At 37.3% G+C, this 17,853-nt stretch overlaps 1 protein-coding gene across 8 annotated transcripts in view; it reads right to left on the bottom strand.

Moving 5' to 3' along the window:
- RBMS3 (RNA binding motif single stranded interacting protein 3) overlaps nt 1-17,853 on the bottom strand; it is a 702,138-nt gene that overhangs the window by 117,081 nt on the left and 567,204 nt on the right. For all 8 annotated transcript variants that reach the window (XM_077760752.1, XM_077760745.1, XM_077760748.1 and 5 more), the window contains exon 8: nt 8,198-8,244. In XM_077760752.1, the coding sequence (XP_077616878.1) occupies nt 8,198-8,244 (47 nt within the window). The remainder of the gene's footprint in view (nt 1-8,197; nt 8,245-17,853) is intronic.

Genomic DNA, 17,853 nt, shown 5'->3' with positions numbered 1-17,853 from the left:
CCAATGGAATGAATCATGCACCACATTTGAACGTGGCTGCCTTATTTTGTAAGCCGTACCAACTGAAGTATTAAATATGAAGGCAACGGGAATTGGATTGGTAGGTAGAGTTTACAGGAGATTTTCTAGGGAAAACAGAAAGCAGTGATCTAAAGAAACCAGCCAAGTAAACTGATACTTACAAAGGGAACCCTTGGGAGAAACTTTAATGCATTTTGTTCTATCTGCTCTAATCCTAGCCATCAAACAATAATTATATTTCACACTTCCCAGCAAGTTCCAATACTGTCACTCAAGTCAGAGAGATACTTAGAACGGAAAAAATATACTGAGGAGAGGAGACTTAGCACACTGTCTTGATCCTCTAATTCTGATATTCTGAAATAAGCTCTTCCCAAGACCAAACATACACTGGATGAATTTACAGGAAACCGTTGCTTAAAGCATGACAAGAAAGGCTGTTATCACACTGGCAGCTGAGAGGTGCCATATCTAAAGAAAATGCACAGATCCAAGCTCTGTGAGAGAAGCGCACAATGAGTTCCCAATCTGTTTGCTTCTCCTTAGTCCTCGCCATGTATCTGTTAGGGCTTAAAAACACTTCCACATGGCCATGACATTAAAGAAGAAAGAAAGAAAAAGAAAAAAAAAAAAAAAAAACCCAAACCATCCGAATACATGCTCCAGGCATGGGTATTCCTTACTCGGGAACAGAAAAGAGAAAATTGACAGAACGTTTTAGCCATAATAACAAAGCTAAGGTAAGTCTACATATGTGACTTCATGTTTTTATATCTCATAACATATGGAGTATGCCTTGAAAATGCCATGATAGAAAAATGGGAATTAATTCTTAAACCATTTTGCTGGGAAAAGTTTACTCTTTTAAGATACATGAATTTCCAAAATTCACATAGCATTGTGTGTATGACAAGCGTTCCTTTCATTCTTCATCCAGTGGTTCTAAACTCGATGCAATTTTGCTCCTTAAGGAACATTTGGTGACAGGATCTAGAGACATGTCTGGTTCTCACAAGTGTGTGGGTGCGCTGCTACTGGTATGTAGTGGATAGAGGCCTGGGATGTTGCTAAACATCTGACAATGCACAGGGTGGCTCCCACACTAAAAATTATCTGGTCCAAAATGTCACCGTGTTGAGGATGAGAAACCTTGCCTTAGGAATAACCAGTCACTCTGGACAGATGCCATATGATCAAAATACCAAATGACATAGTGGTGAAGAGAGTTAACTAAGCATGACCTATCTATTAAAACTCTTAAGTTGGCCTTTGCAAAACTTAATCTTTCTAAGGGATGCAAAGAGTGACTTTGTTCTCTAGCATTTAAAGCAAGGGGGCTCCAGAAGTTCAGAATATGCAAGTCTAGGTCACTAATAGGACATTATCTTGCCTGCAGGAAAGTTATTGTCAGGGATTTGGCAGTCAGTAGTAATATGCTGAAATCTTATTTCACTGACAATAAAAATAACATGAATATATCAATAACGGCAGGGTAGAATGTTTTTTCACTGTAGAAAACCACACAAAATCCTATTTGCACCCTGAAATAAACAGTACTGGCTCGTCTTTCATGTGCACAGGCAATATTGTTAGTCAGAACCACGAACACTATCCTCAGGGTAACACTATAGCACAAGATTAATAAGTTATTGGTCATTTTTATTGTAATACCACCATATCCTTCACATTAGATTCATTTCCTAGTGTAATAAGATAAGGCTTTGGTATCACTTAATATCAAATGCCCATATACAACAGCTGGCAAAGCAATGCTATAGAAAACATTTTCCCCCCAAGTCTCTCCCAAGAATACATTTTATTCAAATAAAACAATCTGAGAGGACTTTTACACAGCAGCTATTACTGAAAAGGGCCCTGGAAAGATGGGAGTTTTAATATGGGGAGTGATTATTTCCCGCCTTCCACACTCATCTTTGAAAGTGATTGAATTTCAGATTGGACTGCTAAAAAAGCAATAGGGCAGTAGTAATAACAAACTGTATAGTTATGCCAGACATCTCTGAAAGAAGAATCAGTATTTTTATTCTTATAAGTTAGCTTAAAGTAAAAGGAGCTAAAGTTTCATTTTTCCATTGTGATCCAGACACCTTCTTCACTATAAACTTCAAAGCCTTAGACAGATGAAACATTGAACTATTTTTTAAGTGATAATTTGGATAGATTCAAGCAGATGACAGAACTGACATTTTCTACCGTCTAAATTCAAACACGGTGGATTCACCATGGTTGGTATTTACAAATGTTTGTTCTTCATTAGCCAAACTTGAGCTCAATGTGGAGCCTTTATTTCAATTTCATGTTGCTGTATTAATGCAGAGGTCATGAAACTCAACACATATTTAACTCTTGGCATACTTTAAGCTACTGCCTACAACCCAGCCACATACACAGAAAAGTCTAGAGCTTAGTACAGTGAGTACAATTTCCATTAGTATGAGAAAACTCAGCATCGTAAAATATGTTCCTTAGCTATGACATGGGACATCTCTAAGAGGAAACGCTCATGCCACTGCTCCATCAATAAGCCTTCCTAATCACTCACAAATGCCTCTTCCTTGTCATTCTATGACACTAATTTTCTTTATTTTTCTTTTTGAAAAGAATATAAAAATATAAAGAGTGAAAAAGAAGTCTCCCTCTCTCCCCTACACTGCAGTACCTCAGTGCCTGCTTCCCCCAGAGAATTACTGTCACCATTTCTCTTGCATTTTTTCAGAAAAATTTTATAGAAATAAAAGTTAATATAGACATAAATCTCATAGTACCTTGGGCTTCTATTGCAGTATTATTTGCATTGTATCTTGTCTCTGATATAACATTTTTCCTTTTCAAATTTGCATCACTAAAATGATTTTAAACCATGTAATAGACTTGCAAAAGAAAAAAATTGTTGAATTAAACTAAGTAAGCATTAAGCCATATTTAAGAATGTTAACTGGGTTAGAGTGAGTTACAACTATATCTCTGGGTACCGATTGTCTTATGTTAAATGAGACCAGTTTCTTTCCTATAGCAAGAAGTATTTCTCTCTCTGTAAAGTGACTGCTCTCTGAATGAGGCTGCCACCATGATCGAATACAGAAATATGACTAGGGAGTGGCATACTCTATTCTGGAGATTCATGTTGGATTCCTTGAGGTGCTGAGTGAGTTTTCTAAACGAACTTCCACACCTCCGAGGTGCACGTTAATGCTAACTCAAGGGAAGCTAGGCTGAGAACATACTCGTGGTTATCTTGACATCTTACATGCTTAGAAATTATTGTTCTAGTATTCCCTATTATCAAAATGTTATCATATAAAGCAATAAAACCAAAGATGAACAAAACCTTAAAAATCATCTATATAAAGAAGTAACAAATGAGTAAGATTAATTTACTACAATTTTCCTATTCTTTCCATTTCATTATATAAAATTTCTGTCTTCTTGTTACCAACAACACAATGGACAGTCCCAGCCTTCTAAAACTCCATTCTTAACTCAAGATGTGACAAATTCATGGGCATTTGGGATACTTTGGGTGAAATGAGAGGCTTATACTTAAAGAGAATCAGATTAAAGTGTTACATGCGGACAGAGTAAGTTGATGCTGAAAAGGGGAATGTTTTTCATACCAAGTTGCTGGAGCCAAGTAGATGTCATTGGTTACACTCCCTATTTCTGACTTAGCACAAACCTGGGTTAAACAGTCTATAAAGATGAACAAAGCATAGAACTTGTCTTCACTGAGTTAACAGTCCAGCAGGGATATAAATACTGTGTCAATGGCTACATGGTAAGAGAGACTGTCAAACATATCATGGTAACATGAAATATAGTACAACAATAACATCAATATTTACACTGATGATTACAGTGTACCATACAGAGTTCCTTTAATCCTTACAAAGACTTACTGTCATCTCCATTTCACAGAAAAGCAAACCAAAGCATAAACAACTTGCCCACGTCTGGTGAATGACAGAATTTGGATGTGCAAATAGACAGGCTGATTCTGGAGTGTACACTCTTAACCACTGCCTATACTGTTTCTCTTATGGCTAATTGTGTAAGTATCTCTGCTTGGAATCATTTGATTGTGTCCTTTAAAGGAGAGCAGTATTTAAAAAAAAAAAAAGACAGAAAGAAGGAAAGGAAGGGAGGGAAAGAGGGAGGGAGGGAGAAGGGGAAAGGAGGGAGGGAGGGAAGGTGACAGGGAGGAAGGGAGGAAATCACCGTTCTCTCAGGGAACAGATTATTCCATCAGCAACAAGACACAGAGGTGCAAAGTAGCATGGGATGTTCTGAGAGGGCTCACAGAAGGTTCATATAATTTGCAGGAACCAAATCATGTGGGGTTTGTTTTTTTTTTTGTGGATTTTTAAGGTGCCATTCTTAGAAGTCTGAGTTTTGTTCTATAGTTAATAAAGTCTGCCTAATGCTTTAAACCAGGCAGGGAGATGATTACTGTGATTAAATTTTTTGGTGTTTTATTTTTATTTACTTATTTTTTAAAGTTTATTTATTTATTTTGAGGGGGAGAGAAAGATACCAAGCAGGGGAGGGCAGAGAGAGAGGAAGAGAGAGAATCGCAAGCAGGCTCCACATTGTCAGTGCAGAGCCCAACACAGGGCTTAAACTCACAAAACTGTGAGATCAAGACTTGGAAGCTAACCAACTAAGTGACTCAGGTGTTCCTACATTTTTATATTTTAAAACAATATTCAAAAAACAACGTGAAAATGTTTTACAGGAGAGCTGTATTAAAGACAGGTAAAAGGTTAGTACAGGTAGGGAAGATGATTGAATAAACCCAACCAGTAGCAAGGATGGGGTGAAGATCTAGTTCAAAGATAAGCTGAATAAGTCTTAATGACCCATTTTATCATTAAAAATACTATAAAAGAGAGAACTCAGAAAATTGGAGTTTTCTTAACCACTGCCTATATTCACTTTAAATGAATGCTTAATGGCTTTAAAGTGAATCACTAGTGAGTGGTTCAGCCAGTTAAGCTGTGGACTCTTGATTTCAGCTATTAGGTCATGTTCTCATCCCACATAGGGCTCCACACTGACAGTGCTATGGAGCCTGCTTTTGCTTCTCTCTCTCTCTCTCTCTCTCTCTCTGCCCTTCCTCACTTGCACTTACTCTCTCTCAAAATAAATAAATTTAATAATTCTTAAAGTGAATTATAAAAAAAGAACAAGTAAATTTCATATTTGGTTTTCATTTGAATTTGTTTGGCTTCTATTAGGAAGCACTGATGAAGTTAGTCATCTCAGTTGGGACAGACAAAGTATCTAAGAGTAATATTACCTAATAATCAGTTAGAAACACAAGAGATAGTGCCCTGCATCTACTTAGGAACTTGAAGTGTCAGCTTGGAAGTCTTCAGGTCCCAAAAGCAAGAGAAATGGATGAGATCAAACTAAGAAAAAGACAAAATCCTGAGAAAGATTAGTAAAAGTGGACAATAGAGAAGGAATCAGAAGAGACCAACCGAGTAGGGAGAGAGTACAGAGCAAGGAGGATCAGCAGGGAATAGAGTTATGGGACCCAAGAGACAAGAAATTTCCAGAATGGTATAAATGGTACCAACAACAACAAGTCGAATGAAGTAAGATTTCAAATGATACAAGAACTAAAGTGGTGTCAGTTTCAACAGACACATTTGGACATCACCGGGAACATCACCAAGGGAAATTCCAGTCAAGTTTGAAACGAGACTGCAAAATTAATAAGCTTCATTTGAAAAGAATATGGGAAGGGGCACCTGGGTGGCTCAGGTGGTTAAGCCTCCAACTTCAGCTCAGGTCAGAATCTCATGGTTCATGAGTCTGAGTCCTGCATTGGGCTCTGTGCTGTTACCAGGGAGCCCGCTTCACATCCTCTGTCCCTCTCTTTCTGCCCCTCCTCCACTCCCCCTCAAAAATAAACAAACATTAAAAAAAGGAAAAGAATATGTATAGACAACTGAGTTTAGCAGTGAAGAAAAGGTTAAATTAGTGTAGTCACTAGAAGTGATGTCATTGGTATGAAAGAATGGTTTTACTTCTACCCCTTTTACAGATGGAAAAGACTTGAGCGTTTCTATAGGCTGAAAGGAACATTCAGTGGACAAGAAGGTATTGAAGAAAAAGACTAATTGGTGACATATGGTTCTTTATCAATGAGAGTAGATCAGATGAGAAAATCAAGAAGATGGGTATCCTCAGCATCTTAACTAAAATGTGTTTCATGAGTATGTGTATTCATTGTTGTAAACATTTAAGAAGGGAGAAATGTCCACTGTGTGCTATTGTGCCCTCATAGCCTCTAACATGGCACCACCAACAGCTTCCTTTTGGCTGCTCAGATGAGTTTTCTCTTTAGATTTATTATAAATCAGGAATAATACTTGGAAAATTATGTCTTTAGAGAAAAGAGTCAGATTTATTTTATTTATTTAAGTTTTACAGTCAGATTTTAAATTACGTGTGATTAAGACCACTGACTGAAGCAATGCAGACCACTCTGGTCCAGGCCTAAGTCACTGCTGCCTTTCTAATCCTTCACATGAGTCCTTATAAAGAAGGACTTTATAAAAGATATATGGCTAAATATTACAGATGGGAACATACGTACATATATAGTATGCCAAATATTAGCGCTTGTTGAATCTGGTTAGTGAACATATTCATTCAATTCATTCAACTATTTCTATTTTCCATTTATGTATATAAATATCTACTGGTAACTACATGTTTATACATGTATTTGACTCTGAAACAATGCATGTTAAGTTACAAATATAAAGTACTTGGTACATAGTATGTGTTCAATACATGTTACTCCCTTCTATTATAACACCTATTTTCTGTCACCGTCACTTAGCATCTAATGTCTTGTTCTGTACCTTTTGAGTTAACTGTTTTATATTCCCAAATATCCAATATGATTCTTGAGGACGTTCTTCTCTATTTCTTCTTTCTACCCACCAAGTTTATAGTGCATTATTGGAAATAAGAAAATGCTTATTGGAAAAAATCCTTATTTTTCACTATTAGAGAAGAGTTTTAATCAACAAGAGAGAAAGGAATAGACTCCCTTCTTTGCCTACCATCCACGTTTACTCTTTTCTGGAAGGGTAGATAGACTATGAGTTCCTTGAGGCAAAGGCCTTACTCAGATATTGTCTTTTAATTCTGTAGCACACACTGTGCTTGGCATACCCATTAGATATTTATTGAATGAATGAATAAATGATTGCCTAAGTGAATAACTATCAGAATAGGAGATATTTAAATCCTTCCAACATCCCACAGGTTTTCATTAGAGGCAGCTGACCAAATAAAAAACAGCTTACATTCTTTTATTCTATACACTGATCTTAAATGAGGTCTTCATTCTGAGACTGGAAGACAGAAAACTGAACTACATGGAGAAATCCAAGATAGAAGGCTGTGAAAATAAAAATAACCAACCAACCAAAGAATAATTATTGTCAATTGTAAGACAGTCAAAACAAAGAGAAGATACTGGAACGTGAGTTCAACCAAAGATACTCAGAATTACAGAATTTTTGCAAGATCAGAACATGTAGTTTAAGTTTTATTTTTCAAAGGAGGAATCCTAGACTATGTGACTTATGCTAAGTAAGAGGCCACAACATTTCTAGATGCTTATTAAAATGAAGAGCAAAGACACAATTGCCAAGTTACTAACTTGACTCTGTCCATTACCTTCCATTGATGGCCAGAAGAAAATTGCAAAGCATTATTCATGTTGAAATGAACTTGGAAAACACTAAAATCATTGAAAGCTAAACTCCAGAGTTATCAGCATGGCAACATTCCTACCCCAGAGATACACAGATGTTTCTTCCAGTCTAGTTCTATCTATGTTCCCTCTTCACATCCTATTCCTTACTCTTTATCATAGAGAGAGAGAGAGCATGAGAGAGGGAAACTTAATGTGGGTAGAGATCATGTGGGAATAGATGACATGGAAGATACTATGAGCTCAGAGTCATGCTGGGAAGAAGAAAAGATAGACTGGTGAGAAATATTTGGTTCCCAGTTTTTGCATAAAGATTTAAGACAAAATAAAGACAGTTTTGAACATGTTTCTTCAGTGCTGATTTTAGAGGTCAAAGACACCTTAGCGATTCAAATAGAAAAAACATGGTCGACTTACCCATTCTGTATGGCAGCTGTGGGGTCATAGGTCAGAGCCATGCCAGCCTGTGTACAGGGAGGAAAGGGGAGAAAACAAATCTTAATGCTTTTATCTTGGTGCCCAAAGCATTCAGTCCACAGAAACACTTTCCATGATTTAAGTTTATTTTCTCCAATACATTTTTCCATCCTTACTGCCAAGACTAGCATTTTTACTACCCACACATCAGAATCCACCAGTGACTTAGGAGTTTATATTATATACCCAGACACACCGAGGAACAATGCAGTTTGGATAATTTCCATTTCTACTTCATAAACCATCCTCTGTCTAATCTGGTATCCTTATAATTTCTCACCATTGTCAAGAGCACCTATTGTACATCTCATGGCTGAACAAAAAAAAAAAAAGTAAGAATAAATCCTGTGGTCAGGATAAAAATAAAGCTACTTAAAATGCATTCGACCTTTTAGAAGGAAATGTTAAGAAATTTTTATTTTAAAATAGATGGTATGCCTCAGGGTGTGTAGGTAATAAGTTGCAGTGCGCTTGTCCAATATATTGCTAGTACCTACCTGTCCTAGTAGTACCTCCTACTAAGAATGGTAGAAAGGCAAGGTCATTTACACATAAGGGAAATTCTAGGCCTTGTAGCTCATAAGGAGGTGGTTTTGTTCTGTTTCTAAGAATAAACTCACCTTTGAAAAGCTAAACTTCTGTAACTGGCAGTAGTTTCAGAAAAGAATAATAAACTTCATGACTGCTAATGCACAACCTACATCCTTCCTTCATACACATCATCACAGCTGATCCTCACAACAACCCCATGAAGTAGGCAGGAGAAATAGTTTCTCCATTTGATAGATGAAGACACTGAAGCTTGCAGAGGTCAAAAGATTTGCTCAAGGTCACACATTTAGATGCAGAATCAGATTCCAGCCCACGTCTTCTGATGCAGGCTCCCTTCCACTACCTAGGACACTGACCTACTCCTGCATCAGACTTGATGATCATCCCTAACAATGTGGGAGAACTTTTTCTGTGCATGTCTGGTATATCACTTTTTTTTAACTTACTTTTTTAATGTTTTGTTTATTTTTGAGAGACAGAGACAGAGTGCGAGTAGGGGAGGGGCAGAGAGAGAGAGAGGGAGACACAGAATCCGAAGTAGGCTTCAGGCTCTGAGCTGTCAGTACTGAGCCTGGAGCAGGGCTCAAACCCAGAGCCAGGAGATCTGACCTGAGCTGAAGTTGGATGTTTAACCAACTGAGCCACCTTTAGTCATACCACCTTTAGTTTTCCAACACTGTCCATCTGGTTACTGTTTGTGAGTATAAACAGAAAGTGGAAGGGAAACTGACTATGTTGTGATCAGGGTAGTTTTTTGTTTTGTTTTGTTTTAATCTGAAAGTATATTAGACCAATGTCAATTTCCTGGCTTTGATAGCACACTATAATTATATAAGTTCCAACCATTGGGAGAAATGGAGTGAAGGGTACACAGGGCCTCCTTGTACATTTCTTTTGCAACTTCCCATGAATCTATAATTATTCCAAAATAAAAAGAAAAAAATGAATTAGCTTTGAGGACTTTAGTAGAAGACAAGAAAAATCATAAAATCTTTACAGAAGAGAGAGGAGTTTTGTGTTTGAATTTTTTTCCAGTGTGGGTGAAGGTAGTTTTCCTACTGGGCTCATTGAATTCCTCAGATTCAGCATATAACTGAAATGGAAATTCTCAGGTTTTCCAAGATAGGGTCTGAAGTTCAGTATGCCCTGCTGTAGTGAAGCTTAGATTACATGCATTATTTTTCCCAATTTTAAAATTGTTATTAAGATTGGTATAAAGAACGGAAGTTTAGAGCTGTATATGAATGGGACTGACATACTGGGAGCACACAGAAATCAAAACAGAGTTTGCAAGCAAAGTTGAGATGACTTTCAGAAGTCAACAGAGGTGCACTGAGAACACGTGCTTAACGATAACTGCATCTCACCATGTTAAAGAAATATGCAACTGATGTGATGACAAGGTAGATGACTGGAAAATGAGAAGAGAGTAACCAAGCAGAAATGAAGATAGGCTTTTCTCCCCTCAGGAGAAGCAAAGGCAGTGGGGTGAAAATACAAAGAGATCCTAAGTCCAAATTCTTCCCAAGATGGGCCCTATGCCATGTGACTGACAGGAGGCTGGCTCCAGGCTGAAGAGTCCCTGGAATGAGCCTGTCCGGGGGCAGCTGTAGTCTATGGTTCTGGGTACAGGAGAGGGCAGTTGTATAAGTTGTCCATTGGGCATGGAGTTCTTTCTCAGAAACACTAAACTTTTCCCTCACTTATTCAAGATGCTACACCAGAGGCAGAATGCAAAGAATGGGCTTTTATACTCAATAGAGATAGTGTTAGTTTATGAGAGATTTAGGGTGAAACCTTCAGCCTCCTAACCACCTGAGACTGTTTAAGTCCTAGGGGATTTAGAGGAAGTCATTTATAGTCAACCTCATGTTTTCCTCTTTTCCTTGTACTTATTTTCCAATAGTGCTCAGAGTCCAATGCCATTTAGTATTTCTTGAATTACAAATTATCTTGAACTTTCTCGTCTTGTGCCATGTTTATTTGTCCTGACAAATTTAGGCAAGGATTTTTTTCTCTCACATATTACTTGAATTTCTTATGGGTTATAGTTAATAAGTCAGCTCTAACTAGGAACACAATAATTATGAATAAACTCTACTTTTTTTGTTGAAAATGCATTTGGTAATCAGAAAGCCTGAGTTGGCTCTGTCTACATCTTAAAACTCCATCCATCTTTCAGAAGATGGAAAAGAACCGAACAGATGGCAATATGCTTTTGGGGAAGGAATATGTTTTGGACCTCAGTCCAAGTCTTAGTTCTGGTACTTTCTAGCAGTGTGACCTTGGGCAGATTATTTAACCTGTTTAAACCTCAGTTTCTTCAACTGTTAAATGATTCAGTAATACCTACCTCATCAGATTGTTGTGAAATTTAAATGAGATTACGTTTGTAAAGCGCCCAGCACAGTGCCTGGAGACAAGACACATACATAAATATTATAAAACAAAGCAACATGTGGTAAGAGCCATATGAGTGTGATGAATGGATGAGGTGTAGAGGAGAGAGGCTGGGGGTGGTCAGGGAAGGCATGAGTGGAGTGTTGAATGAAAGATAATTAGGATTTCTATAGATGGAGATGAAAGATGGAGGTCAACTCAGACAAAAGGAATAGCATGGAAGAGATGCAGAGATAAAAAGGGTAAGGTGGGTGATTCATTTGCAGTAGAACATCGTGGTGGAGGTTGTGTAGTGGGAATTCAGAGTCAAAAGAAAAGGTGGGAGAACCTTGATTGCCTGGTTCCTCCTCGGGAGGCGTGGGATATTTTTTGAGCAGGGCAATTAGACAATCAAAGAGGGATTGGACAGTAAGAAATAGCATGAGCCCCCTGGAAAACAGAGGGTAAATCCAGAACAATAAGCAACTAGAGTAGGCACTTGGGGACAGGAAGGTGGAGAGAATCTAAAGTGAGATTGTCATTGCAAGAGGTTAGGAGATGAACACAAGAGTCACCTACTTCATGATTTTGCCTAGGGACAGTCCTGCCTCTGAGTACCTTTGGCAAGAGGAGACAAGAGATAGTTTCAGGTCAGATGCATTTAGAACATTTATGGGTAACAAAAGAAGGCACAGGTTAGACAAAAGGCTGTTTGAACGTAGCCGCCAGGCTGAATATCACAGCACAATAACTAACACTTGCTGCACCTGCTTTTCATTTCATGTGTAACAGATTGTGGAGTATAATTCTAATATAGTCTTAATGCAGATTTTGCATTCAATTTCCTTTTGTTTCTTTCCACAAAGGTAAAAAAGAAAATCGATTTTGCTGCCCTGTCTAGCCACCTTTACACTAAGTGAGAACCATGAAATCATCATCATGTAATTACCAAGTTTTATGGCACGTTTACAAACTCCAGAGTCACACAAAAAGTGAAATAACTTGGAACAAAACAAAAATGCCACACCACATACATAGGAAAATGGTGTTTAATCCTGTCTCTCTTTCAAAAGAGCTTATGAGGTTCACAAATATTTTCCATTTTTCAAGTTTACATTAGTTGTGCATTGGAAGCAGTTGCAATTTATTTAAAACAAAAGGGGGCATTTTTGTCATTTTCCGGAAGAAGCTGTTTTCGCTTAGTATTTCAACCATAGTGGGGTATTTCTAGTCATCCTGGGCAGAATCTATATTATAAGAGTGAAATAGGTTTAGAAGAAATTTTAAAATACAGTTTGTTGGAGTAATTAAGATATCTAATTATTTTGAATAAATATAAGGATTTCATTAAGACACATCAGTATGATTTAGGAACTAGATATTTGACATTTATCATTTTAAATGAGTAACAAGTTAAATGAAGAAGTAATATTCATGGAAATATTGCTTAAAATGTACTCAGTAGGGAGTAGGCATGAACTCTTCAGAAAGACCTTTTGGACTATAATGTGAAGAGCAGAGGATCACAGACTGTAACAAAGCCAATGAGAAGATAGGCTGATAGAATTGATTTTATCATTTTTTAAACTTTTTTTTTAATTTTTAACGTTTATTTTTGAGAGAGAGAGAGAGAGAGAAAGAAAGAGAGAGAGAGAACATGAGTGGGGGAGGATCAGAGAGAGAGGAAGACAGAATCTGAAGCAGGCTCTAGGCTCCAAGCTGTCAGCACACAGCCTGACGTCAGGTTTGAACTTGTGGACCATGAGATCATGACCTGATCCAAAGTTAGATGCCTAACTGACTGAGCCACCCAGGCTCCCCTGAAACTCTCTTTATACTGTCATGTAAATGGGGACCAAAAAGCTTGAGGCAGTAAACTGCATATGGGCAGACAGGCACTGTAATTCCTGGAACATGGAAACATCAATGTTTTAGCATAACATTTCTCTTTTTTCTAAATTCTTCCTTGACAAATGATGCATCATAATTATATGGGCAAAAATCAATCGTCACAAGAATTTCCAATTTTCTACGATCAGATATGAGGCAACACTTTTGCATACACACAGTAAATATTGTATATTTTAGTAAATATTGTGAACTGAATTAGCCTAAGATGAGTTCAGGAAGCCAAATGAGAAAAGGATAATGTAATTTTCTGGATATTATCTTTAAAGAATGTATTTCTCGCAATGAATGTTAACAATATTTATAACTGTTGGCAGGTTATGGTTAAAAATTCCATAAATAAAGTGAGGTGGCTTAAAAAGTTTTGTGTGTGAAAGGGCTTGAAAACTATAATGTGTTATAAATGTTTGGGTTCTGCTATTGCACTGAAACCTTGCTTAACTTTGTTTATATTTATTTACCAGTATTTTTCTTTAGAAAACATGCTCCTTAGTGAAAAAAAAATGATGTGTACCGTATGGGTCAAAATTTAAAAATTTTTAAAATTAAAAAAAATCTCTGACTAGAAATAAAAAAATTAATTTCAACAATGTTAAATGTCAAAATACTGGAGTGGTATCACTATAAATGATTTTTTTCCTTTCCTATATTTTTCTGACTCTTTGGTAAGCTATATATAATTAGGTTTACTTTATATTGGAAAAACCTTTGAATTTAAGGAAATGTATTATATAAATTGTTCAATGAATTTAAAAAAATTTTAAATTTGGGAGAAAAAAAGGAATCTCATTTATAAAAGTACTATAGATTAGAGGCCTGATTTAGAAGTAAGTTCAAAACTGCAGGAAGCATTTAGCTTTGCTAGGCCAGTAGCACACAAAAGATCTGGGATGGAATGGGAGCTGCTACAGCCAGAAGCCTCAGTGTGAGAATGAGCAGAAGGTCAAGAATAAATACTGAAAATTCAGGGTTAATCATACATTGATCCTAGTGCTGAAAGCTAGTAAGAATTCCTAATTATAAATGGCCATACTGGCTGAGAAACTGAGAATTCCCTATGTGTAAGGCAGCAGTATGGATGTCCAAGATATTCAGAGGAATCAATAAAAATCACCAGAAAACCACAACATGATCAATACCAAGTACAGTTTTCCATTAAATAAATGATTTTTTTTAAAAAAATTTAATGTTTANCATTGATCCTAGTGCTGAAAGCTAGTAAGAATTCCTAATTATAAATGGCCATACTGGCTGAGAAACTGAGAATTCCCTATGTGTAAGGCAGCAGTATGGATGTCCAAGATATTCAGAGGAATCAATAAAAATCACCAGAAAACCACAACATGATCAATACCAAGTACAGTTTTCCATTAAATAAATGATTTTTTAAAAAAAAATTTAATGTTTATTTTTGGGAGAGAGAGAAAGAGAGAGAGAGATGGAGTGTGAGCAGGGAGGAAGGCCGAGAAAGAGGGAGACACAGATTCTGAAGCAGGCTCCAGGCTCTGAGCTGTCAGCGCAGAGCACCTGATGTGGGGCTTGAACCCACAAACTGTGAGATCATGACATGAGCCAAAGTTGGACAGTTATCCAACTGAGCNTCCAAGGAAACAATATGCTCAGGGCAAACTTGCAGGAAGAGTATTGAAGCACCTGCTGAAAGGGGATGTGAGAAAATAGGGGAAGCAGGAGAATTTTGCCAGCAATGGCTCTGGTGTGGTCAGGTGGTTACTGAATGGTGTGAGGCAGGCAGCCATATAAAGTGGTCATGTTTAAGGCATGTTCCCTGAGCTCTGTGTGGCTTATCCCTCTCCTAAAGAGAAGATGAGGGACAAATGAGACTGTAGACAGGACCCTGCGAAATCTCCCAAAGAGAGATTATACGGCCTGGTCCTGAGACAAAACAGACACCTCCTTCTTAACTGTTCTGTAAAATATGCTTACCATCCTGTGCAGTGGCTCATATAATACTCCTTAATTTTCACAATTTCTGAATCTAAGGAAGATATTTATTCCAAAGCATATTTGGTTAGCGTGCATCCTTTGACCAGTGATTTTCCTCTTCTTTCAACATTCCTTTCCCTTCAATTCTGTGAGCCTGGTTTTCTTTGAACTTCTCAGAGAACGATTTCTCTTTTGATGTTGCTTGGTCCACCTGCCTTTTTGGTGCTTGCGGTACTCAGGGACAAGGTTTGCCCTCTTCTTCTTCCCTTCTGTACAGTAATGACATTCATTTTCAGATCCCAACTATGATTTATGTCCTGGTGATTCCTGAATCATGGTCTCAAACTCAAGTATCTATTGCCAAGTTAAATTAGTACACTGAATGTATGATCAGCATCTTTTTTCCAGTTATCGTTTCTTGTTGGGAGAGATGCCTTCTCCTGCCTCTGTTTGCAACTCCCCCCAGCCACACTGTTGTGCTGTGAAGATGCTCTTTTGATAAAGAACATGTCTCAGTCCTTGGCTGGTGAGTAGACATGGGGGAAGCAGAGGGGGAAGCTAACAGACCTTCCTGATTGAGCAGGAAGCCAGTGTACCCAAACCAAATTTTGAGCAAGAACCCAGGACAATTAGAGGCAGCCAGAAAATCTGGAGGCCCCTCTTATCCAAGTTACTGACCAAGAGTAGGGAGACGATTATGAAAAATCATCTTGATATCTTAAGAGGGTTGTCAGGAATCAAGCAAATGAAATGCAAGGGATTTATCATTTGGAAAAAATCAGAAAAATAGACAGAGAATAGAGAAAATTTAACTCTCTGTGTTTGGGAAAAGAACATCAAGGAGTCCTGCTGTTTATACACTGTGTCATCACAATATTTCTCCTTTTTGGCTTTAACAGAGGCATCCTAGACAGGCAGAAAATTTCTCCCCTTTATAGCAATAAAGAAGGACATGACACAAAGATGCAGACAGAATTAAGCCTGGATGATTGAAAAAAACAATGGCTGCACAAAGAAAGTATCGTCAAAGGCAGAAGAAAAGGTATGATGGGGCTGGCTAAAGCTCTCAAAGCTCTAGTCTGAGTTTGCCATTTCCAAAGTTAAATTAAGTCTTAACTTATAATCATACACGACACAAGAGAACATTGCCATATTTTATGTAGACACTTCTGATTTTATTTCAATCTAAATGGCTGAACTTCATAGATTCTAAAACACAGTGTGTATGTGTGTGTGTGTGTGTGTGTGTGTGTGTGTTTCACATTTTAAAGCCTGTGAAATTGGGGCTTGCATGATATCTGACGACATCTGAATTTGGCAACTTCTCTTTTTAGTGATATTTAAAATAATATTTCATCTTTAATTAATGGTATCTTAGAGTCAATGATATAGTGTATACCTGGTTAAACCACACTATAACATACTAAGTAGGAAAATATAAAATGCTGACGTTGCTACCAGGGTGAGCCTGTGCAGCTCACACAGATAACTGGGAGTTCCAGGTATCTGGCTAATTGATCCATATTCTCCCAGATCCCAACTGCAGTGTGATGCTCTGTGGAGGTTGAAAGCTGTGGCTTAAATACTGATGGGGACAAATCTGAGTCTTATGGCAGAGGCTGGAATTGCCAGGACAACACCAACAACTCCAGAAATTTCCTAGTTGGCTGATGCCCCCCTTAATTGTCATGGAGACTGTGTCAAAGGAATCAGAGAACATGGAGTTCAGCCATCAGCCTTTCCCTTTATAATTGCTTGATATAATTTCTCCATCATTCAGCCCTTCCTAAGCCCCATATGCCTCCTTTCTCTCCTAGAACATACGTATGTTTTCCATCCTCTTCTTTGAGAATGGAGACTAGACAGATGACTAGAGCTCATCATCAAACACATCATATCCAAAATTACATGACTATAGGAATTTGCCAGATTTACATTTCATCTTTAATGATCATAGGTTAGAAAATATGATCCCAGCAGTTTTAAAATAAGAAAACTTACCTGAGTTAGAAAATCTATAAGCTAAACTACTGAGAATTCAAGTTCTTGTGCCAATGGGAAGATTTTTTTGAGATTACAAGTGTCATTCACCTTGAGCCTGCTCTCTAAATTGCCATTAAAGCACACAAAATAAAAAGGCTACATTTGATGGGTTTGCTAACAAACTCAATCACAAGTGTTGTAACACATCATAATAAGCAGTTGCTCTTTTTAAGATCACATATGTAAAGTCTCCTCTTCAGTTCAAGGTCAAAAGAACTATTTTGAAAACTGGCAATGTTGTTAGATACATCTTAGTTTTTTCCAGGGTTTCATTAAAGAAAATAATTGGACAATGAAATGCCAAGCATGGTGATATACCCAAAGGAAATTGTGAGCTATATAGATGATTTTTCTACCTTCATGGAATATGGTCAAAGATATCATTAATCCTTTTACTACTAAGTCTTGACATAATTCTTTAGATAAACTATTTTTCTTAAAGTATTTTTTATTTCTAATGGTTTATTGGGGGCAATAATTCAATTCCAAATCTCTTAAACATAAATTTTCTAATGTCCAGTATTGTAAAATTAAACTGCAGTCAATATGACTCCAAAGCTAATAGAAATGATATATTTCTGGACCTCGTCAGGTTCTTCATATATTTAATAAAAAGGATGTTGACTGGTGACTGATCAAATTGTTGGTGGGACAGGTGCACTGTTCCAAACAGATCCTACTGAAGACAAGGGTGCCACATGGTTAAGTTCATCTTGTTTTCATCACTGCTAGGAATGCCTCAAAGTAGCATTGGTAACAGCTGGTGATAG

This window comes from Crocuta crocuta, unplaced genomic scaffold, assembly GCF_008692635.1.
Source record: "Crocuta crocuta isolate KB4526 unplaced genomic scaffold, BGI_CrCroc_1.0 scaffold253, whole genome shotgun sequence".
Taxonomy (NCBI): Eukaryota; Metazoa; Chordata; class Mammalia; order Carnivora; family Hyaenidae; genus Crocuta; species Crocuta crocuta.
The sequence above is the reverse complement of the archived record's forward strand: the minus strand, read 5'-3'. Positions and strand labels throughout refer to the sequence as shown.